Genomic DNA, 24,017 nt, shown 5'->3' with positions numbered 1-24,017 from the left:
CTCCTTTTTTTTTTTTAAAGATTTTATTTATTTATTCATGAGAGACATAGAGAGAGGCAGAGAGAGAGGCAGAGACACAGGCAGAGGGAGAAGCAGGCTACACGCAGGGAGCCCAACGCGGGACTCGATCCTGGGTCTCCGGGATCATGCCCTGGACTGAAGGCGGCGCTAAACCGCTGAACCACCCGGGCTGCCCTCTACTCCCTTTTGCACTAAGATTTTTGTTTTGGGGTGTTTTTGTTTGTGCTTCTTCACATGTCTCTCTCTGCCTAGCATATAAGTAGTCATCCTTCAAAGAGAAGTTCAAATGGCAGCATTTGGCAAAGCTTTCTAACACTCCCCTGAACCGATCTGCTTCATCCCCATGTCTGCACCTGGACTACAGGTATATTATAGCATACGTAAAGGGAAATATTTTCTAGATTCTCTGTTCATAAATTATAATACTTAAAATACAAAAATATTAACTCTAGAGTTACAGATTAAATATAAGAAAAGCTAAAATATACAGTGAAATTCAAATTGCCAATATTGATTTAATATGCAGGCAAATCACTGCTCACAGTATATGTATGGAACTTACTACTATGGTCCAAGTGCTTCTGAGTAATAAGAAGATTAAATTGTCCCCAAACTTTTGTTTGTCAAAGTGGTTAAAGACAAGTTTTCTTCCTACAGTGCATTATAACATCATTTAAACTTTGCCTGAAATAAAAGCCACTTTCTTTTCTTATTGGTCCATTGCAATTATATCAGTAATATTTGGTAACAATTAGATCATAACCACAAAATGAATACGGATAAATATGCTAATTACAGGATTTCACCCAGATGACCCAAAATACGTACATAATTGTGTTTTAGACTGTCAATGAAATGAAAATACAAAATCAAAACATCAGCATGGTAAACTCATCAATCTCAAAACATGTTCAAGGTCCCCAGGGATGTGAGAGCCCCTGATGGGAATATAATGATAAGAGAGAACTATGGATTAAATATTGGTTTACAATTCATTACTTATGTGATCATTAGGCTTTCTAAGCTTCAGGGTTGATTTTGTTTGTTTAGCTTTTAATTTATGATACAGAGTGGTTATGTGGGAAAATAATGTATGAAAAATGCACAGCAAAGGATTTGGCAAAGAGCAAGAAGCTAGTGACATTCACTGTCACACATGCCCACAAACATGGATATCTAACTTATTATATTTTAATACATAAATTTAAATACCTAAATTCCCCATACATTAACCTGCAGAGAATCACAGAATATGCTTTTCCTATTTTGCAGGTGGTAGGAAGGGTGTGTATATGACTGAATGTTCTGTGTTTGAATGTTAGTCTAGCATTATGTCAGATAAAATTCTATAAAAAACATCTTTATGAGGATCCCTGAGTGGCTCAGTGGTTTGGCGCCTGCCTTCAGCCCAGGGCCGCGATCCAGTCCCACGTCGGGCTCCTTGCGCTTCTCCCTCTCCCTGTGTCCCTGTCTCTTACTCTCTCTCTCTCTGTCTCTTGTCTCTCATGAATAAATGAAGAAAATCTTAAAAAAAAAAAATCTTTATAAGTTTCTCATCATATATCAAGTACCTAAATGTTTATCATCAATCTTTTCTTTTGTGACCTATTCAAAACACTTTCATGAGGTTTTATTAATTCAACTTCATAGACAAAAAGCCCAGACCTTCAATAAAGTTTAGTAATTAGCCCCAAATCACAATTTTACACATTATGGAAATGGTACTCAACTCCAGTCTGTCTGACCGCAACTACCTTATACTCACTCTCTCTGCTATAGTAATTATAAGTGAAAATTGCTTATTTCATAATGTTTCTGAAACCAAATATTGATTGAATATGTCTTACATGATACATACAAAAATCAATGAGAAGGTGGAAAGTCATTGCTTTATAGAGCTGTTATCTTCCATGGCTTCCTTTGTTCTGAAGAAATTCATCCTTCATTCTTTTTATCCTCTTTCCAAAAGAGCACATATTGACTCATTTCATCTTTTTAATTGAACTCTTCAGCCCTAAGGTTGGGAGCATTGCTATGCAGTTCTGCCTTTTAAAAACTATATGTTCCCTCCGTTTGAAATGATGAGTGTAAAAAATAATACTTTATTCTACCATAGATTTGTCTCTTCATTTATATTAGATGGTAGATGTGAAAGTGTACTGTAAACTTAGAAACTAAATATATGTAAAACATTTTAACTTTTTAACTTTATGTAGACAGCCCAAAAAGGAGCCAAAGGCTTCAGGCAGAAAGAGTCAGGGAATAATTCTACATCTATAAGAAATTACTTCAGGGCACCTGGGTGGCTCAGTCTGTTAAGCGTGTGCCTTTAGCTCAGGTCATGATCTTAGGGTCCTGGGATGGAGCCCTGCATCGGGCTCCCTGCTCAGTGGGAAGCCTGCTTCTCCCTCTCCCCGCCCCCAACTCATCTGCTCACTGGCTCTATGTGTACGTGCGAGCTCTCTCTCTCTTAAATAAATAAACAATATTTTTTAAAAGATTTTATTTATTCATGAGAGACACACAGAGAGAGAGAGGCAGAGAAACAGGCAGAGGGAGAAGCAGGCTCCATGCAGGGAGCCCGATGTGGGACTTGATCTGGGGTCTCCAGGATCAGGCCCTGGGCTGAAGGCGGCGCTAAACCACTGAGCCACCGGGCTGCCCATAAACAATATTTTTAAAAATTTTACCTCAAGGTCATATGGTTGCCAAAAAACTAAACCAAATACCAGGTCACAGGTAAAGGTCAATCTCACCAAAGGGTAGAACCCACATTACCAATTAATTAAAAAAAAATATGTCTAAGGCATTGCTTGGGAGGAAATGGGCTGTGGAATGTAAGATTGTCTATGTTTCTCTAAGCTTTAATAGCCTGCAAAGTTCTTTACATTTCATTACTCATCAAATCAACAAGTATTTGGTTAAACAACACCATCAGCTGTCAAAAACTAGGGATATAAATCCATGAATAAAAATAATCCCTGTTCTCAAAAACCTCCCAGGCATCCAGGCAAATACAGTATATATACTGAGTACTACAAGAGTATACAGAGGAAAGGGACCTAACCTTATCTGGAAGTAGGCATGATAGTGATAATCAGGAAACACTTTCTGAAAAGTCATACAAGAACTTCCTTAAGGGATCACTCCAGGTTACTAAGCAGAGGATATAGTAATAGGTAAAGAGAACTGTACCAATAGAGCCCTGATGAAAAGGGAAATGAGTTATGTTGGGGGAAAACCATACTCAGTATGACTACAGCTTATTTTTTTTTTTTTACTACAGCTTAAAATTGGAGGAGAGTAGAGAAAAAGGAAGCTAAACTTAACAAAAAACAAATAACTATTTTATGCTAAGCAAGGAACTGGTATTTATCCCAAATGCGTAAGACTTTATGTAGAGAAATGATATAATCAGATTTCCAAAATTTAGAAAACACACTGAAGGGGAATCATAATTTGGGGGACAAAGGGACAATTAAATAGCTTTTATAGCAATGCAAAAAAAAAAAAATCAATTTGACTTTGCCCTGAAGTTACATTGATAAACTGAACTAGTAATGATAACAGATAAGCTACTATGCTTTATACTAACCTCTTTTATTTTTTTATTTTTTTATTTTTTTTTACTAACCTCTTTTAAATCAGGTAATGATAGACTGAGCTGATAGACTTTTCCTCTTACAATACATTCTATAAAAGTTTTCTGATTATTTCCAAACTAAATTATCATGATCACTTCTCCAAACCCATTATTCCTTGCTTCTAGTTCTCTTAGAAAATTATCTGCAAAGAACTCTCCTTTCTACATCTCAATTCAAAGATCACATATGAGGGGCACCTGGGTGGCTCAGCTGGTTAAATGTCTGCCTTCAGCTCAGGTCATGATCCCAGGGGCCTGGGATCGAGCCCCACGTAGGGCTCCTCACTCAGTGGGGAGTCTGCTTCTCCTCCTCCCTCTGCCTCAGCCACTCCCTCTCTGTCTGTGCTCACCTGCTCTCTCTCTCTCTCTGTCAAATAAAGAAACAAAATCTTTAAAAATAAAATAATAAGATATGAAGGGAATCAATTTTTGCTACCACTTTGAAAATAGTTAAGTTTTACAAGCTTAAGTGATTTTTGAATTTAGAAACTCATAACTAACATTGAAATGCTTAATACAGAGACCAAATAGCTAGCTACAGCATCTTAATGTCTTTTGTGGCCAGTGGGGGCATCCCAAACACAACAGAAACAAAATAATCGCACCTTAAGAAAAACAAAGTAAAGAAAATTAAAGCAGATACATTTCTTCCTGCCTATGACAAAGGTCAAGTTCTTCCATTCCACTAGACTTGTATTGTCTTCACTGACAAAGACCAACACAAATCACCAAACATCAACAATGGATAAACACTGCAGCTTAATTTTTTTTTAAAGAGAGCGTAGTATCAATGTGTATGCAAATAAACCAAATCACCTTAAAACTGACCATTAAGATTACTAATTTCCTCATCTTCATCTCCCAGTCTACAATCTCAAATTCTGAGATCTCGAAGTCATATAGGTTATAGAAACTGGAGGTTGGAAAGAAAGTTTCTGCAAAAGTGTAATCTGTACCCAAGCAGCTAACTGTCCTGAAGTTTTGTGATTCACTCCCTTCCCCTTGCTACACTCTCAATTCCCTGTTACTCTGTTATACTGCTCAACATGTTTTTGTACATAAAATGACAAGGTAACAGGGGCCAATGAAAACAATGCTTTTTAGTATCCTAAAAAGTTTAACTTGCCTCTGTACCCATGCCAATATGACGCTTCAGATGGTCTTTAACAGAGGCAATGGGTGGGGTGATACTGCCATCCTGAAATCAATGGAAAATGGATTTTTTATAAGTTCAAAATATGAGCTGATATAGAGAAATCAACAGGGATAATGTTAAACGTTGGTGAAAATGTTTTAAAAAGGATAAAGATCAATTCCAAAAATATTCTTTCATAGATAACCACTGTTCTAAAGCCTTGCCAGTCAAAGCATTCTCCTTAGCTGCTTTGACTGTTAGGGCTGTTAGAAATGTAAAAAGCCCAGGCCTTATCCAAACCCACATCAGAACTACATTTTAACAAACTCCAATACAATTTGTACATTAAAATTTGAGAAGCACAGTTCTAAATTACCTTACCAAATAAATCATATTATCTAAAACGTTAAGCTGTTGTGGCCCCCCCCCACCCCCCCACCCCCCCCCCACCCCCGCAGCAAGGCTTAAAGTATTGTGTGAATCATCAGGGCAACACCCAGAAATAATCTTGTCACTACTAGGGTGGATACAAGCAGGCTACAACTGGCAAAAGAGTGGCAATTCTCACCAAAGTATAACACATTCAATCCAACTTCTGACCTTCACACTCAGAGGAGCTAAAAAACATAAACTAAAAAATCTATCAATCTACATATTGCATCTAGACCTCACAAGGACATACAAAACAAGAAATAGAGGAAAGTTAAGGTATATGGTAAACATGAAATCTGAGAAACTGAATTTGTACTGAAGACTGTGCCATAAAGTGGCAATGACCCTGATGAGCAAGTCCACTAATGCTGAACCTCAATTTTCTCATTTGTAAAACAGGAAAATATCATCCATTTCTTACAGTTGTTATGATCTGAAGTGAGATAAAGAATGAGATTGGGAGGTACAAGGTTTTTCAGATAAAATACTAAACTCCACTCAAATTTATATTTCAGATATGTGACAATGTTTTAGTATAAGTATGTCCTGGTACTTACAAGACATCAAATACTAAAAAAAAAATAGTCATTGTTTATGTGAAATACAAATTTAACTGATATCGCAAATGTGAATTTGCTAAATCTGGCAACCACATAAAATTCAAATTTTAACTAACTGTAAATTTAGCCTTCCTCCCTTCTCTATTGAATTTACCATCTTTAGCTCATGTACAGAATGCCAGGTAACTGTCTACAGCTGCTACCAAGAAAAAATACCTTTGCCACTTCTCGATGCATGATAGCACAAAACTCAATACTTCTCAATAGAACAGTTAGGTAGATCAGTACAAGTATGTGCTCACATATATATATAGTAACACTATATTTCAGGAGTAGTTAATGGGAGGGTGTGGCAACCCACCACCCTTGTGTGACCCAATCCAAAAACACTAGGCAATATTCTTGCTTGAAAGGAAAGAAAATGAGGAAAACTCTCTTGAACAATAAGGATGTTTTAAAAAGTCAAAAGAATGGCAAATAGGTGCAAAAAATGCAATTAACAACAGATCATTCTCCTAGATTATAAACTCTTGTCTACAAATCAAACTCTCTGAAACAGAACAAAGTCAGAAATACTCTTGGGCCTATAAAATCCTGAACACTACAGCTAGAAAACAAAAAGGAAAAGAATGAAGCCTTCAAAATACAGACATATCTCTTCTTTGTAAATGATACCTTATGAGATTTTAGTGCCTAGTCAGACAATAATGGAAAAAACCTCTAAGATGTGCAATCAGAGAAATGGCAGGTTGACAAAGTCAGATTTTAGAAATTAATGTAGAACTCTTTTATCAAATTAGATGAAAGTAACAAGTAACTATAACAACAGGAATACATCTGAGCAACACATCAAGTATTTAGCTTTTATTATGTAATAATATAGGCACTCTGGTCTAAATGCAGTTGATAGAAAGTATCCCACAGACTTCAAACATTTGAAGACCAGCCTGCAATAGGCACTGCTAAATAAAATGGGGTAATAATAATATTGAGCCCAATTTGTGTATACCTGAAAGTGTGTAAAAGAGATATTTATAGGCTTAACTTATTGAATGTCTTGCCTTTAGCCAAAGTTGCTGCTAAATAAAAAGTAACAATGATTCTGAATCAAATCATATATTTTCATCTATTCATGGAATCATTTCTTTGCATTCCTTCTCTGGAGATAATGTCATTGAATAGTAACGAAAGACATGTATATATGTTTAAGGATAGAGATCGTGAATCTTCAGTCATCACTCTAAAAATCTCTCTGCTCTGTATTAAATGGAAACAGGGACAGAGGAAAACAGGAGAGAACAAGAGAGGAAGAGAGAAAGCAAATAAATCTATTCAAATCAGAAATGCTTAGTGGAGGACACTAAAAAACAAATACTACGGTTAAGGTTAAGTGTCACTACTAACTCAAAACAGGTGGTTAAAACATACATTTAAGAGTTAAGTATCTTGCCCAAGGTCCCATAATGAAGTTATCCAAATATCTAATCTAATCTTAAACTATCAATACTCTCTTGATGATCTGCTCAATTGGACTTGACAAAACAATAACTAAAATGGTGAAATGCTTCTGTATAGAAAAATACTGCAAAAAATAATTTCAAACTGGAACAAAAAAGGCTTTATTACACACTACAACCAAAATTATCTTTGCTACTAGAAAAATAAATAAAGATCATTGCCCCTGGGGCACCTGGGTGGCTCGGTGGGTTAAGCCTCTGCCTTTGGTTCAGGTTGTGACTGATCCCTGAGTCCTGGGATCGAGTCCCTCATGGGGCTCCCTGGTCAGTGGGGAGCCTGCTTCTGCCCCTCCCCCTGCTTATGCCTTTTTTCTCTCTCAAGTAAATAAATAACATCTTAAAAAAATCATTGCCACTGTTTTATTTTGTATTCCTTGGAAAATAAACTTATTTAGAAATAAGTATACTTCAATGGCATTTATTGCTAGAGTAAAAACTACTAAAATGAACCAGCTAACAATATTATAATTAACATAACTTATAACTCAGAGAATTATGTATACAGTAATGGCTTCCACAGACAAATTATTCCAGGGCAGAGTTTTGTTTAGAGATATTTAGATCAAAACCTGTCATACAAAAGACACAGTGATAAGACCTCCCTGTAAAAATATGTCCACTTGATGCTTAAGTCAGAGATGAAAGTTCTCCAAAGACAAGGCTTCAATGGTATTTTGTTACTAAAGCTGAACTGTGTTCAGACTATGCCATACTTGGAATTACATAAGGAGAAAAACATTTACAGTAGAAAATGGGAAAAATCACTTTTTAAATACAGTATTTGGGCTTGCTATTTTTATTGCAAACAATGTAAGATTTGTTCTGTAATAAATATGGTTTGAAATAGAAGTTCCATAAAAACTTAAACAAAATAAATAAAACTGGGAGTAGTAAGGCAGGTTAACCAATAATGTAAGTGAAAATGAAATTTCTTACAAGAACATGAGAAAGCCCAAAAGTTAAGGAACATGTATAAAGAAGAAAAGGAGCAGTGCCTGGGTGGCTCAGTTGTTTAAGTGTCTGACTTCAGTTTGGTCATGATCTTGGGGTCCTGAGATTGAGCCCTGCATCAGGCTCTGTGCTCAATGGGGCATCTACTTGTCTTTCTCCCTCTACCCCTCCCTCTGCTTATGCACACACACACTCTCTCTAATGAATAGGTAAAATCTTTAAAAAAAGAAGAAGAAAAGCAAAACAGACTGGAAAATGTCAATGAGGTGTTAAGAGAGCTAGCAGAAAACAATGTCACATAAACTACAAAGAAGAGTTTCTAAAGGAAAAGAGATTATAATATTTAAAACCCCAAAAAGGTCAGTAGGCCCAAGACAAAGTCACTCAGTTTGGCAACCAGTATATCACTGAAGCCATTTTAGCACAGCAGTGAGAGAAGAATCCAGATTACATTTGGAAAACAAAGATAGGGCAGCCCGGGTGGCTCAGCGGTTTACGCCTGCCTTCAGCCCAGGGCGTGATCCTGGAGATCCGGAATCGAGTCCCACATCGGGCTCCCTGCATGGAGCCTGCTTCTCCCACTGCCTGTGTCTCTGCCTCTCTCTCTCTCTCTCTCTCTCAAGTAAATAAATAAAATCTTAAAAAATAAAATAAAAAAAGGAAAACAAAGATAAATGTGGAAGTGGTGGCAGGGAGCATAAATGATTATTTCAAAAACTGTGCAAGCCTGCAGAAAAAGAAAGATAAAAGTAAGGTACTGTACTGAATTGAGGCCAAGGAAAAGATACTTAGATTATTTCCATTTCTTTTTAAGGATGGGAATATGTTTTATATTTGGAAGAATCTGTGGAAAGGAAGAGAATATAAGTAAGGAGAAGTTCATTTATAGAGCAAGGGTCTAAAAACTGAGAATAGGGTAAGAATAAAAAAGAATAGGAAAATTTAGCCTTGGAAAAGAGCTGGGGCATGAGATGCACTGAAATAAAAGGAAGATTAACATGAGTGAAATCAAAACCCAGGACTGTGGATACCCTAAAACTCTATTTACCAGGTAAAGGAAGGGAAGATGGGGGAGGTCATCTGCTAAGAGAGGAGGAGGAGGACAGTGTAAATCTGACTGGAGAAGCCTCTTTATAAACTAGATTAGTATAAGTAATATGAAAGAAGAGCTTACTGTGTTTCTTACTGTATTTACAACTCACACAAATTGATTTTCTCTTAAATGAATCAAAAGTAAGGGGACTTTTTCAAAAATATCATTTAGGTTATCAATTTAAACACTGAGAAGAAATACCAGGGAGTAGAAATGGGAAAGGGAATCTTTTTTCCTAAAATGCTTCAACATCTTATCTTTCTACCTATATAGAAATATAGCAACTGAAAAGGTAAGTCAAGTCTTAAAATACCATTACAGAAGAAATATGTTTCCTTTTCTCATTTTCTACACATACACAACTTTGCACTGGGATTGTACTTTGCACTAGGATTCTACTTTGCATTTTCTATTAATAGTGGTAAAAACCAATAAGAACAGTATAGTGTTTTAAAGAATCTGAAATATATCACCTTATGCTATCATATGCCGGATCAAATAGGACTCGATGAAAAATGCAGAGGAGCTCTATATATCGACTGTTTACCCTGTATCAGATACTGTTCTAAGTGCTATTTATATGAACTCATTCAATGTTTACATCAACCCTTTAGATTAGGTAATTATCCCAATTCTACAGATGAAAAATCTACCTAAGAAAATTTAAGCCATCTGGAGCTCTATGGCTCATACTCTAATTCTGACAGTAGAGTACATAAAATACATAAAGTCCTGAGGTTGAAATGAGAAGATCTGGCTTCAGATCTAAGTTCCACCACTTACTAGTCGGTTGACCCTAGGGAAATCATGTTCCCTACTCTTAGTTCCTCATCAGAATGATAATCTGTCCTGTGTAACCCATATGCTATCTGTGAGACTCCAAGATAGGAAGGAGGCTTTTATAAACAGTAATATATATGATACCATTACTATTAGAAAACAGCTGCTAGGTTAAGCACATACAGTCATATCATTTTTGGAACCATATCAGAAATTCTCATGCCTTCATTTACATTTCCATGCTCACATGCAAAAGAAATAACTTCTAAAATTCATGTTTCAGGGGTGCTTGGGTAGCTCAGTTAAGTGTATCTTATTTTTTCAGCTTGTCATGATCTCACAGTTATGAGATCAAGAACCACATCGGGCTCCACACTGGGCATGGAACCTGCCTGGGATTCTCACTCTCTCCCTCTGCACCCACCTCAAAAAAAAATTCATGTTTTCAATTGTGCTGTTAGCTTTTCTTCCTAATAAAGATGGACAAATAACTTAATGGGCTTGGAAACTGTGGTATTGACCTCAAGAGTGGAAATAATAAATCTCTACATATTTGCTGGGAAGATCATTTGAAATAAAATATGTAAAGGATCTATTATAGTGCCTCTGGCACTTATAAATCAAAGTAGCACTGGCTGCTTCATTATCATTTGTTCTACCATTCAGCAGAATCACAAAACAAAACCAAAATTTCAAGGGTGCATTGGTTTATGTATAGTAAAATAATTTCAAGATTCTTCTAAAAATCCACAGACTATGGCAACTTTCCCTCCAACATTCACTCTGCATTTTCTGTCTCTGATGAAATTTTAATTAAATTAAAGCAATTTTTCTTCTCATTCCCCTGGTGACTCCTCCTTTCATCTTCGTTTCGCTCTGAGTCAAAACCTGCTCAGTCTGATTCTTGCTTTCTGACTACTTTATCTTTTGAAGCACAGAACTTTGAATCCACTCTTCGGTAAACCTAAAACTTCTGACATTTTATGCAGTCATAACTAGATTTCTAGACATATCTTTCCTGGAGTAAGTGCTATCATTTCAGTTCCTCATTAGAGTTCAAGATAATGTTAGTATACCATGCTCTTATCTTTGTTAAAGTACAAGCATACTGACCTTGAGGTGAGACTGAAGAAACAGCAAATCCAGGGAGAAAATGTGAAAGAGAAAGTTAGAAAGAATTAATAAGGACAATATTCAGGAAATAATGTTATTTATAGACACAAACAAAACATAAAAGCACAGGATTAGAGAAGGGAAAGGTGTAACAGATTCTGCACAGGCACTAAAAATTAGTAATTTCAGATTTTCAACTCTCAAAAAGTGTATTTTCACATTAGATTACACCATCATACCTTAACGTAAGTTTGAAAGAAAATTTTTTGTCTAGAATTCACCATTTCTTAAAGGAGGGGAAAAAAGACAATTTATTAAACACAAAGGAAGAGAAGGTCAGCACTTCCCCTTTTTCATTTAAGTAGCTAACTGTGATTTCACAATTTAAATCATCTTAATTTTATACATATCCACCTTATAACTATTCCTTTAACCCACCCCACTCCATTTCTTGAATCCAAGTTATCCATAACAAAAGCAGAAAAACATTTAGAGCTTTAATCATTCTGTAGAATACAGACAGAATTCTAATTGATGAGGAAGAACTTGAAATAATGGTCCCAAATGTGAAAACAATAATAATTTTTTCCTAATTAGACCTAATTTTTTTCTCACTCCAAATCTACCAAACTCTCTCAAATGGTGCAATCTAAAAGCAATAATGAACAAGAACATATAGCTCTATAAATATCACTCCATTTCCAATACTGCTCAGCAGTTAGAGATGCAAAGTTGCCATGCTCAATATTCCTACATTGCATGAAGCCCCAGTGGTTCATTATTGCTTTTTATAGTAACAAGCAGTTTTCCCTTTTAAAACATTAATCAATTTCACTGAAGTTAGTATTATCCTCCAAATACTTAAGACTTCTTATGGCCAGTGCCATCCAGATTGTGTTCAGGATCTAAATTTTACTTTAAGAATCTAAAACAAACGGTTTATTTCTTGAATGCAAGCACCATTTCAATTTGTACTTTAATATTTTCTTATGTTTCAGTATTTAAAACCAGGATTTTTAAGTCATTGTGAAAATAACAAAAGATAAGGATGACAAGATTTATTACTTCCATTATATAAGATAAAGAGAAATGAAAAACAGATTAAAAATGACTCCCCTCAATCACACACTGAGTAAGTGGCAGATCCAGGATAAAAATGGGGGTCTTTGACATCTCCCTGGGCATATTTTACATGTTCTACGATGCTTACAAATTCTTTTTTTTAAATAGTTCTTTTTTTTTTTAATATTGTATTTATTCATTCATGACAGAGAGAGAGAGAGAGGCAGAGACACAGGCAGAGGAGAAGCAGGCTCCATACAGGGAGCCTGATGTGGGACTCGATCCCAGGACTCCAGGATCACACCCTGGGTCAAAGGCAGGCACTAAACCACTGAGCCACCCAGGGATCCCATGCTTACAGATTCTTAAGGGGGAATGTATAAAATAAATCCATGCATCTTTGGCATATATAAAACAGTAGAGAATGCAGATAACAATCAAAGGCAAACACAGGCCAATCTCTAAATGACTGTTCCCAATTATCTTTTCTATCTTTGTTAGTTATGACACAATAAATTAGAATAATTTTAGATCAACAATGACACTAACTGAAATTTCCGATAGTTGCAAGGCTTTAAATAAGACTTGGATGGGGCACCTGGGTGGCTCAAGGGTTGAGCATCTGCCTTTGGCTCAGGTCATGATTCTGGGATTCTGAGATCAAGTCCCACATCAGGCTCCCCACAGGGAGCCTGCTTTTCCCTCTGCCTGTGTCTCTGCCGCTATCTCTCTGTGTCTCTCATGAATGAATAAATAAAATATTTTTAAAATAAAATAATTAAGACTTGGGTAAATCTGTAGGGAAAAAAATTAAGCTTACTGCTATCAACAGTGAGCAACTTTTTATCTATTTTATTGTTCTGGGTCATATTTCACTTTGGCATCAAACTATAGCTCTTGGGAAATTAATGTGGAAGAAAAAATCTACATATAGAATAATCCTATAAAATTCTAATGTTTGCACTTTCAAGTAAAAATTTAAGGTGATCACTAAACAAAAATTCCTATAAAGACTGTACTAACAAATTACAAGGTGCTGTGCCACAAGAAATTTTGGCAAGATGACCTAATATAATTGACTATGCAAAGCTGTGTAATTTATTCTTCTTTTACATGAAATCAGTGAAATTCATCAAGGAGGAAAAGAAAGAAACAAGCAGCTTCCTGAGAAAGCAAGCTGAAGCAAGCAGGATCAGATAAAGAACCAGTCATCTTCAGTTATTCATAGTCTTAGTATCTTTTCTCTTTTTTTTTTTTTTTAAACACTATCATTCTCCCTCAATCAAGAACACACAACTTCCACAGCAGTGGTCACTTCTCTTCTCCTCAAACTATAGGAAGACCACAATCTCTGACACTGAACTTCATGAGTCAAAAATACATAACCACAAATCTAAAAGTAAGGAAATTCTTCTCTAAGGAACCATTTTCCTTATGAATTGTTTACTAGTTTATACCACAGCTATATACAGCTTAACATTAATTTTTAGACAGAAGATCTCTGCAGATCTTAAACTGAGTATCATTTTGGCATTTCTTTACAAAAAAAATTATAAATATGAAGACTAAGTATGTAGGTTTGCATTTTTAGGTTATACTGTATAGATGTCTAAATATACAGTGATACCAATATGAAGCAATCACAAACATAAAGCCCATGTTCACAATGAAGGGGTTCAAAAATAATTTTTAGGTCAACTTACATAAATAAACAAGGAGGTAGGTAAAACAGTCAAATATCTTATTATAATAGTATATTTATTCATTTGGTTATACACACATTTAAAATAGGATACATTAGAAAATAAAGTTAATTTGGAAATATTTCTTCTCCTCCCACATTCTCTGAAACAGTTTTATCTACTCTCTTTACGTGCATCTTCAATATCAATTCTCCAAGGACAGAATATTACCATTACTTTATGTATCACTAAGAAAGAAAAAAGTATATATACTAATTAAATTATGTTATGCCATTATTTATACATGTATCCCAGATTTAGAGATGTTAAAACGTAAAAATAAAAGTTATAATTGGTATTTCATTGTGATAAAAGAGGGAGGAGGTTATCTATATTTCTATCTAATCTACAGATCAAAAATAATCCCACAGGATCATATTAAATTATATAAAAATATTTTATAGATATGAATTTACTTACACTTTGTTACAGAGGGAAAAGGATAGGTGCATGTATAAACACATTACAAACATATAGAAGAAATGAATATAAAAATATCTAAAAAATAATAATATCTAAAAAATATATATAACAAGTGTATAAGGAACTAAAATCTCCATATGTTTGATTGATGAAAGGTCTGAATTCATAGGTGATGGAAAGATAAAAAGGAAGAAATATGGGATGATTAGATAGTGAAACAAGAAAGGCATTCTCCTTGTATTAACATATTATGTAGTTATTAGGCCCTCAATAATGTAGAGTCATAGGACAGAACATGGTAAACACCATAAAAAAATAGCACATATAAAGGAAACAGAAATTACTACTTCAGGGAGGTCAGGAAAGCTGGCTTTCTTTTCCAAAAAGATAACAGTTAAACAGAGTCAAATTCCCACAAATGAAAGTAGAAAAACAAAATTTTAATAAAAGAGAAAAAAATAAGAAAAAGCAGATAAAAAAGGACTCATCTTCTAATTTTGAGGTCCATTTTTTTTTTTTACAAAAAGATGTAATTCTACAAAGACTACCAAACCAAAAACTGAAAATATCATCCTGTAAACTAGTTCACATTTCCCAACACATTTTAGAGGATTTATGAAAAATAAAGACAACTCCATTTTCATTACATAAAATTTCAGACACTAGTAATCTTTAAAAGCAAATCAAAAATTCAAAAGGCCAAATCCTTGAGCCATGGGATTTAAGCCTACCAACTATCTTCCCTAATTTCTCCAAGTACCACCAGAAAAGTGCTTTCTCTTATACAGACACACATGCAAATAACACCTAGATTATATCTCACTCCTGGCAGGATAGGAAAATGACCCCAATCTTTGTGTTCAAGCTCAGTTCAGTACATTGATTTTGATCTATAGAAGTACAGACTTATCTCACTTACCAAATGAGATTAAGTTACTACTTTAGCGGCTCAGACAGCTAATTCAGGGGTTAATTACCTTGAGCCTAAATTCTGAGCAAAGTGAGAACACTCCTGCTTTAAAAAAAAAAAAAAAAAAATCAGGGTGGGGGGAGGTGGCAAAATCAACGAAAGTGGCTCCAAATCTTACTAGATACAGTCCACTTTAAATAAAGCCAGTTGTTTATAAATCAGAATGTAATTCCTGGGCAGCCTGGGTGGCTCAGGGGTTTAAGCGCCTGTCTTCCGCCCAGCGCGTGATCCTGGAGACCCGGGATCAAGTCCCACATCGGGCTCCCTGCATGGAGCCTGCTTCTCCCTCTGCCTGAGTCTCTGTCTCTCTGTGTCTATCATGAATAAATAAATAAAATCTTAAAAAAAAAAAAAAAAAAAAGGAATGTAATTCCCTTGGAAATAATATTATAGATGCAGTTTAGGTATTTTTGCTGGCCCACAAAATTTAAGTTTAGGCATGATGCAAATGCCTAGAACTCACAGTTCAAGATGAAGTCTAAAAAAGATGGTTAGCAGGGAAAATAAAATTAACCATCAAAAAGTGGAAAAACTAAGTGTCCTCTATTAGAAGTACTTACAGGACTGGCCTAGTAATATACGTGAGTGTGAATGAATAAATAAAGCGTGTCTTGGCTTCTCTTGCTTCCTTACCATAGTAGCAGCAGCATCCTGGCTTCCCCTTGTCTCTATGTACATCTGAGTTCACAGACCTGAAATTAAAAGTCTACAGTCCAGAACTACCTACTAACGCTCCAACTAACAACCTCGCAAGACATCATGACTGAATATTGGTCTTAGAAATTAAAAGACCATACTGAAGAGTACAAAGTTCAAAAAGTCTCATATTCAGGGGCACATATTAACTGGGTACCTTGAGTAGTACTTCTCAGGAGAGCTCAACCAAACCTTAATTGAAACCTTATCACTGAAATTTCCATCCATTACACAAGCCATGGAAAGATGCTCTGCTAGCACCATCACAAAGGAAAAGACAACAGCTGCTTTCTGTTGAAGTCTTAGTCTTCTGGGGCCAGAAATATCTCTTTATTGAGTCTAGACTGACAGGAAGGCTGAGTCAGACATGGAGAAACTGGCACCAGGCAACAAAGCGACCCACATTTCAATTCCAAAGTACCTGTCCTCTAAGATAGCATTCTAGAATGTGGGAAAAACCTTTGGCCTCAGCAAGATCTTCAAGTGAACAGCCTCTGAATCATCCAATTGTCTTCATCTTCCTCTTCTAGAAGATAAGCTCATTAATAAAATCTAGAACATAGGATTGGAGGGGGGAGGAAGGGAAAGACTCTGGAATTTTAGAATTCTTAGGCATAACTTTATTACCACCCACCTACTTATGTGATACAGGACCAGCCATCTAATCTCTGTGCCTCAGCCTCCTTATCTGTATTTTAAAAATCTATATAAGAACCCTTTTCAAAAACAAACAAAAAGGTCACTATGCAAGAAGGGGCAACTAAAATCAACAAATACAACTACTAAACAAATTATATTAAAAATCTGGGGCATCTTTCTTAGAAAAATAAGATGTACCTGATAAATATCAAAAGGAAGACATGTAAGGTTTGCAGAGTTCCTACAGGAAATCTTCACCCAAAATATGTGCCATTTTGCTTTTTAATGTTTCCACTAAAGGACAGAAAAAGAATTGATAGTCGAATATAAATGAGGGGGGTGCCTGCGTGGCTCAGTCAGTTAAGCAGTTAAGAGTCTGCCTTCAGCTCAGGTTAAGATCCCAGGTCCTGGGATCCAGCCATGCCCTGGGATTAGGCTTCCTGCTCAACAGGGAGCCTGCTTCACCCTCTTTCTCTGCCCCTCCCACCAACTTCCCAACCCTCCACTCCCCCCCACCATGCTCTCTCTCTGCACTTTCTCTCTCAAATACATAAATAAAATCTTAAAAAAAAAATACAAATGAGGTAAGAGTAATGCCCACATCTGTCACACTGAAACTTTGTTTTTAAAATGTCAAAATATATGCTTCTTTAAAATAGTTGCCTGAGAGCAAAAATCTCCTGTATAAGGAATAAATACACTTTCAAAAAGTGAAGGGATGGGACACCTCAGTGGCTCAGTGGTTGAGCTTCCGCCTTTGGCTCAGAGCATAATCCCGGAGTCCCAGGATCCAGTCCTGCATCAGGCTTCCTGTATAGAGCCTACTTCTCCCTCTGCCTATGTTGCTGCCTTTCTCTCTCTGTCTCTCATGAATAAAGAGGGGAGGGGGGGGAAGGGGAGGGGAGGGGAGGGGAGGGGAGGGGAGGGGAGGGGAGGAGAAGAGGAGGAAAGAAAAGAAAAGAAAAGAAAGAAAAGAAAAGAAAAGAAAAAAGAAAGAAAAGAAGAAAGAAAAAAGAAGAAAAGAAAAGAAAAGAAAAGAAAAGAAAAGAAAAGAAAAGAAAAGAAAAGAAAAGAAAAGAAAAGGGATGAGATCTGTTCCAGGCATTTGGGTGGAGATAAAGTGAGAAGAGACAGAGAGAGGACTAAAACAAAGGTAAAGGAGCACTGGCCTCTGTGTGGATGTCTGAACATCAGCATAGTAGAATCATTTGCAACCGCTTTGACGAGTATCCTCAAATTACTGACTTATTTAAAAGAATCAAAATTGGCATAACAAGGGAATCACTCATGATTTCAGGCAATAATTAAAAGGAAGTTAACTGTTTTATTCATAAAGTATTAGGTAGACAAAGATAGCCCAACCTTGGTCAAGGCCTCTAAGCTACTTCTGTTCTAGCACCTTCAAACCTTGTTTAACTTCCCAAAACTTTAAATCTTTTCAAAATGGTTGCTTCTACTATAGAAACACTTATAAAAGAAAACAAAAAAGAGAGAAATAAGTTTGTAATTACTATAATGGTTTGAATGCTTTGGTGGCAAATTATAAAAAATCTTGTTTCAAAAAAAAAAAAAAAATCTTGTTTCAAAATAGCTTAAACTGTAAGAAAATGTACTATATAACGTAACAGGAAGTCTAGTTTCAGGAATACTTCCAAAATGAGTTCAAGAATACTCCCAAATTGGCAGCCCCGGTGGCTCAGCAGTTTAGCGCTGCCTTCAGCCCAGGGCAGGATCCCAAAGACCCAGGATCGAGTCCCATGTCAGGCTTCCTGCATGGAGCCTGCTTCTCCCCCTGCCTGTGTCTCTGCCTCTGTCTCTCTGTGTCTTTCATGAATAAATAAATAAAATCTTTTTTAAAAAAAAGAAAAGAATACTACCAAATTGAAGATGACACAAACAAATGAAAGCACGTATTATGCTCATGGGCTGGAAGAATATTGTTAAAATGTCCATGCTATCCAAAGCAATCTACATTCAACGCAATTTTTATCAAAATACCAATATGTTTTGCACAGTACTAGAACAATCCTAAAATTTGTATTAAAACACAAAAGAGGGATCCCTGGGTGGCGCAGCGGTTTGGCGCCTGCCTTTGGCCCAGGGCACGATCCTGGAGACCCAGGATCGAGTCCCACGTCGGGCTCCCGGTGCATGGAGCCTGCTTCTCCCTCTGCCTGTGTCTCTGCCTCTCTCTCTCTGTGTCTATCATGAATAAATAAATAAAATCTTTAAAAAAAAAAAAAAACACACAAAAGACCCTCAACAGCAAAAGTAATCAAGAGAGAAGAAGAAAGCTGGAAGTATCACAATTTCAGATTTTAAACTATACTACAAAGTAATGAAAACAGTACAGAACTGGAACAAAACAGACACAGAGATCAATGAAACAGGACAAAGAGCCATGAAATAAATGCACACTTACACAGTCAGTCTACAACAAAGGACGCAAGAATATACAATGAGGAAAAGACAGTCTCTTCAGGAAGTGGTGTTGGGAACACTAAACAGCTACATACAGAAGAATAAAACCAGACTACTTTCTATCATTGTATGTTTTTAAAAACTCACAAAACTCCTAGAAGAAACCATAAGCAATAAATACTTAGACATCAGTTTTAGCAATATTTTCTGGCTCAGACTCCTCAAAGTTAACAAAAGTGAAAAAAAACTATTGAGACTACACCAAATCAAAGAGCTTTTACATAGCAAAGAAAACCATCAACAAAATGAAAAGGCAACTTACTGAATAGAAGATATATGCAAAAGATATATCTGATAAGGGTTAATATCCAAAACATATAAAGAATTCATACAACTGAACAACAAACAACTAAAAAATGGGCAGAGGATAGAACAGATTTCCAAAGAAGACATAAAGATGGCCAATTGACAAAAGATGCTCAAAACAATCAAGGAAAAGCAAATCAAAACCACAGTTGAGATATTACCTCACATCAGTCAGAATGTCCAATATCAAAAAAGGCAAGAAATAACAAGTATTGGTAAAGATGTGGAGAAAAGAGAACCCTGGGGGCACTGCTGGTGGGAATGTAAACTGGTGCAGCCACTAAGGAAAACAGTATGGAGGTTCCTCAAAAAATTAAAAATAGAAATTCTGTAAGACCCAGTAATCAAGGTTCACCCAAAGAAAGCAAAGACACAAATTCAGAAAGATATATGCATCCCATGTTTACTGCAGCATTATATATAATAGCCAAGATATGGAAGCTAGCTAAGTGCCCACTGATGGATAAAGAAGATGTGGTATATACATTTATAATGGAATATCACTCATTCATAAAAAGTTAAAAAAAAAAAAAAGAATGAAATTGTTGCCATTTGGGACAACTGGATGGACCTAGATGCTAAATGAGTTAAGTCAAACAAACAAAAAAAGACAAATGCCAGAATAAAAACCATAACAAATACCAAAAACAAAACAAACAAAAACAGAAATAGACTCATAAATACAGAGAACAAACTGGTGGTTGTCAGAAAGGAGGGGAAAGGAGGAATAGGTGAAATAGGTGAAAGGGTAGAAAAAGGTACAAACGTCCAGCATAAATGAATTAGGTCACGGGGATGAAACGTACAGTATAGAGAATACAGTCAGCAATGTTATAATAACTTTGTACGACAGATGGTCACCACACTTATTGTGGTGAGCATTTCATAATGTATATAAATGTCAAATCATTATGTTGTCTACCTGAAACTAATATAATATTGTATGTCAACTCTACTTCAATTAAAATATATATACAAAATAACCCAAAATGAATTCATAGACACAGAAAACAGACAAGCGGTTGCCAGAAGCATGGGTTGAGGGGGTGTGGAATGGGTGAAAGCTGTCAAAAGGTATACATTTCCTGGGATGTAATGCTGAGCATAGTGATTATAATTAACAATACTGTAAGATATATCTGAAAGTTACTAAGAGAATAGATCTTTAAAGTTCTTATCACGTGAAAAAATATTTCTGTAACTGCGTATGGTAACAGATATTAACTACAGTATGGTGTTGATCATTTTGCAACCTACACAAATACTGAATCATTATGCTGCATACAGAAATTAATATAATGTCATATGCCAATTATATCTCAAAAAAAACCCAATTTCTTTAATTAAAAAAAATTTTTACATAACTGTTGAAGTCTGAAAAGATATTAAATCAGAATTCTTTCAGCTTACATTACTCTTCTCTCAATATTTTAAACATTATGCCAAAGATAAGCCTCTTAGAAACTCTACTATGATCATTTTAGAAGAGAAACTCTTAACTACAATGTTTCTGAGCTAATCTAAATTGATCTACTTATAGGATAGGTAAAGCTCTAGGGTTTTTTTATTTTTGTTTTTGTTCTTCCTTAAATTGATCTATGAAGACTCCAAAAATCACCACGTAATAACTTTTTAAAATGTCAGCTTGGCTAGGCTAAAGTGCTCAGTTACATAACCAAACTCTAATTTAGATGTTGCTATGAAGGTATTTTGTAGATATAATTAAATCCTCTAATCCATTTAAGTAAAGGAGATTATCCCAGATAATCAGAGTGGGCATAACTGAATCCTCTGGAACGCCTCTAAAAGCAGGCTGAGGTTTCCCCAGGAGGGAAAAAAAACTCTGCCTGTGGACTTGGCAGAATTTTTGCCTGTACCCATGAAATTTCTACCCTGGTGATCTTCTCTTCCTGTCAGCTAGACATCCTGATTTCAGACTTCTTTTGTCAGTCCCCCACAATCATGCAAAACAACTCCTTGTAATAAATTTCTGAAGAGATACAGATATATATACATACATATATATATATCTCCTACTCCCTCTGCCTCTTTGGTTGCACTCCCAAATTACATACACTTCAGTATAAAATATGAATTCAGAAGTAGTATTTCTTACATTCAATTGGGAAAAAATTTAAATGTGCAGACATATGGATGGGCTTACATAATCCTTTTAAAATCTGCAATAAGTCACTGATAAACAATGGTACAACACTAAATCATCTAACAGGAGCTACTATTGTTCTACAAGAGCAATGCAAAGGACTAATCATTTGTATCTAGATCACAAAGAATAGGTCTGGAAATTCTTTATGAATTCTTTAAACCTTTTAACGTTGGCGATCCTTATATAAGAAGCACTAGGACACACACAAAGACTACTATGAATTTTCTCTAGTACAATGATCATAACAGTCCACTTTTTTCTCTTTTTTTTTTTTTTTTTTTCATTTGGAAGGTTGCTGAACACCCTTTAAAAATGAATTCTGTATCCTGAGTAATGGGGTAGCACTACCATCATACTAGTTAAGGGGCTACTACCTAAAGGGCATTTCAGCATTAGAGCCACATACAAGATGGTCTAGAAACAAAGATGAAGACAATCATAATCAACAATATCAGAATCTTACCAGAGAGAACACACACTTTTTCCACACAATAAGGTACCCAAGAGGTGCATTTCAACTTGACACATACTGGCTGTTCTTTAATTCTGATCAAGCAAAATTCCCGCAAGCCTCAGCAGTAGCAAGAGCAGCAGTAGCAATTCAGTCTAGTACAGAACTGTAGCCTTACATAACACTCACTTTCCCAGGAAGTCCCAAACAAACCCCCCTGACGGTGCAGGGACAGAAACCTGGCGTGGAAGGTACAGACTGCGGGATACTGGCTTTCTGAGAAACAGCATGGCCAAGAGGGGACACACACAGAAACACACAGAGACCAAAACCCCAATGGATTAGGACCATGGTAAGACAAATCAAAAGAAAGGTGACAAAATTCAAATGATAAATTATGGGGAGACAGACACCCACACACAGGAAATAGTGGAATGGCAACACAAGAAGCAAATGGTTAGTAAAAAACACAGCAGCCACACACATGCACCTCAGTAGTACATATGGGAACACAATATAATCTTAACTGTCATTAACTATTATTCATATCTTAAATAGTATAGCTGGTCAACAAATTACAAAGCAGATAGCAAAATGGAGTTTTAAACTTTCTCCTTTTTGGTAGCCAAGAAACTTTGTGCCAAATCCTAAAACAAAATTACAATGCTACTGGCCAGAGGCTAAAACTGTAGAGCGCTTTTCAACCTTCTCAGTTAACATTCCATGGAAAGAATAGATCCCTTAGAACTTTTTCAAAAATGTGAGAAATACAGTGGTTAATAAAAGCACTTGGTTGTGCTTTGGGTATCATATATAGATTTAATCCCATTTCTTAGTCTCTTTTAAGTCACAACCAACTCAAAAAATCAGTAGTAGGTCCAAAAATGAATCGAAAAGTTTTTCAAACAAGCTGCCTGGAATGACAAGCAATAATTTCAATGAAGACTTCTAATATAAGAAAACAAACTAAAAAATGAAACTTGATCAAGGAATTTCTCTTCAGGATTCCTGGGTGGCGCAGCGGTTTGGCGCCTGCCTTTGGCCCAGGGCGTGATCCTGGAGACCCGGGATCGAATCCCACCAAGGGCTCCCGGTGCATGGAGCCTGCTTCTCCCTCTGCCTATGTCTCTGCCTCTCTCTCTCTCTCTGTGACTATCATAAATAAATAAAAAATTTAAAAAAAAGGAATTTCTCTTCTAAAATATTAAAATATTTGGCAGGAAGTCACTAATTCATCAAAAATATTACATTTTAAAACTACTACAGCACTGCCGCTGATTTCAGGCCAACACAAATGCAGAAATGCATGTGTTCATGTGAATATGCAAGTGTGTTTGTGTGCATGCGTGCACGCATGTGCGTGCTAGAGGGAAAACTGAAGCACAAACATGAGAAAAGGCATACAAAAATATAATAATCTAATCTTGAGATTGGTAGTTTCTTAAGTCTAACCTAAAGAAGTCTATCCATTCATCTTATCCAGAACCAGAAAATGTTGTTCATATGAACTCTGTTCGAGTTCATATCAAAGTAAGAGCAATCTAGTATGTGGTCAGTCTACATTATTCACACTTTCACTATAGTGAAGAAAACCTGTGAGGGTTAGACTTCCTTGTTTTAGTTTCTTGCAATCAAAATTCTATGGGTACAGAAAAGGAGAAAAATCAATTCCAGAGGGGAGTATCAAGTCTACTTGTCACCCCAAAATTTTAAACTTAATAAACTTATGAAAGTCATCTCATATCTCCTAATCCTCAAGAACATAAAAATAAAATATTCCTAGGAATCAGCTCCAAGGAACCACATAGGCTAATGATTTCATTCTGTCACTGTTG

General features: G+C 35.9%; 1 protein-coding gene across 34 annotated transcripts in view; it reads right to left on the bottom strand.

Moving 5' to 3' along the window:
* The window catches only part of ERC1 (ELKS/RAB6-interacting/CAST family member 1), a 545,178-nt gene that overhangs the window by 335,166 nt on the left and 185,995 nt on the right, over positions 1-24,017 (bottom strand). For 23 of the 34 annotated variants that reach the window (XR_012017870.1, XR_012017879.1, XR_012017877.1 and 20 more), the window contains one exon: positions 11,246-11,257. The exons of the other annotated variants lie outside the window; for them this stretch is intronic. Coding sequence is in view for 16 of the 23 variants with exons in the window: in XM_072799507.1 (XP_072655608.1) it covers positions 11,246-11,257 (12 nt within the window). In the remaining 7 variants the exon portion in view is untranslated. The remainder of the gene's footprint in view (positions 1-11,245; positions 11,258-24,017) is intronic. 34 annotated transcript variants of the gene reach the window in all.

This window comes from Canis lupus, chromosome 25 (assembly GCF_048164855.1).
Source record: "Canis lupus baileyi chromosome 25, mCanLup2.hap1, whole genome shotgun sequence".
NCBI lineage: Eukaryota > Metazoa > Chordata > Mammalia > Carnivora > Canidae > Canis > Canis lupus.
Note: the sequence above shows the minus strand (reverse complement) of the source record. Positions and strands in the feature narration are given on the sequence as shown.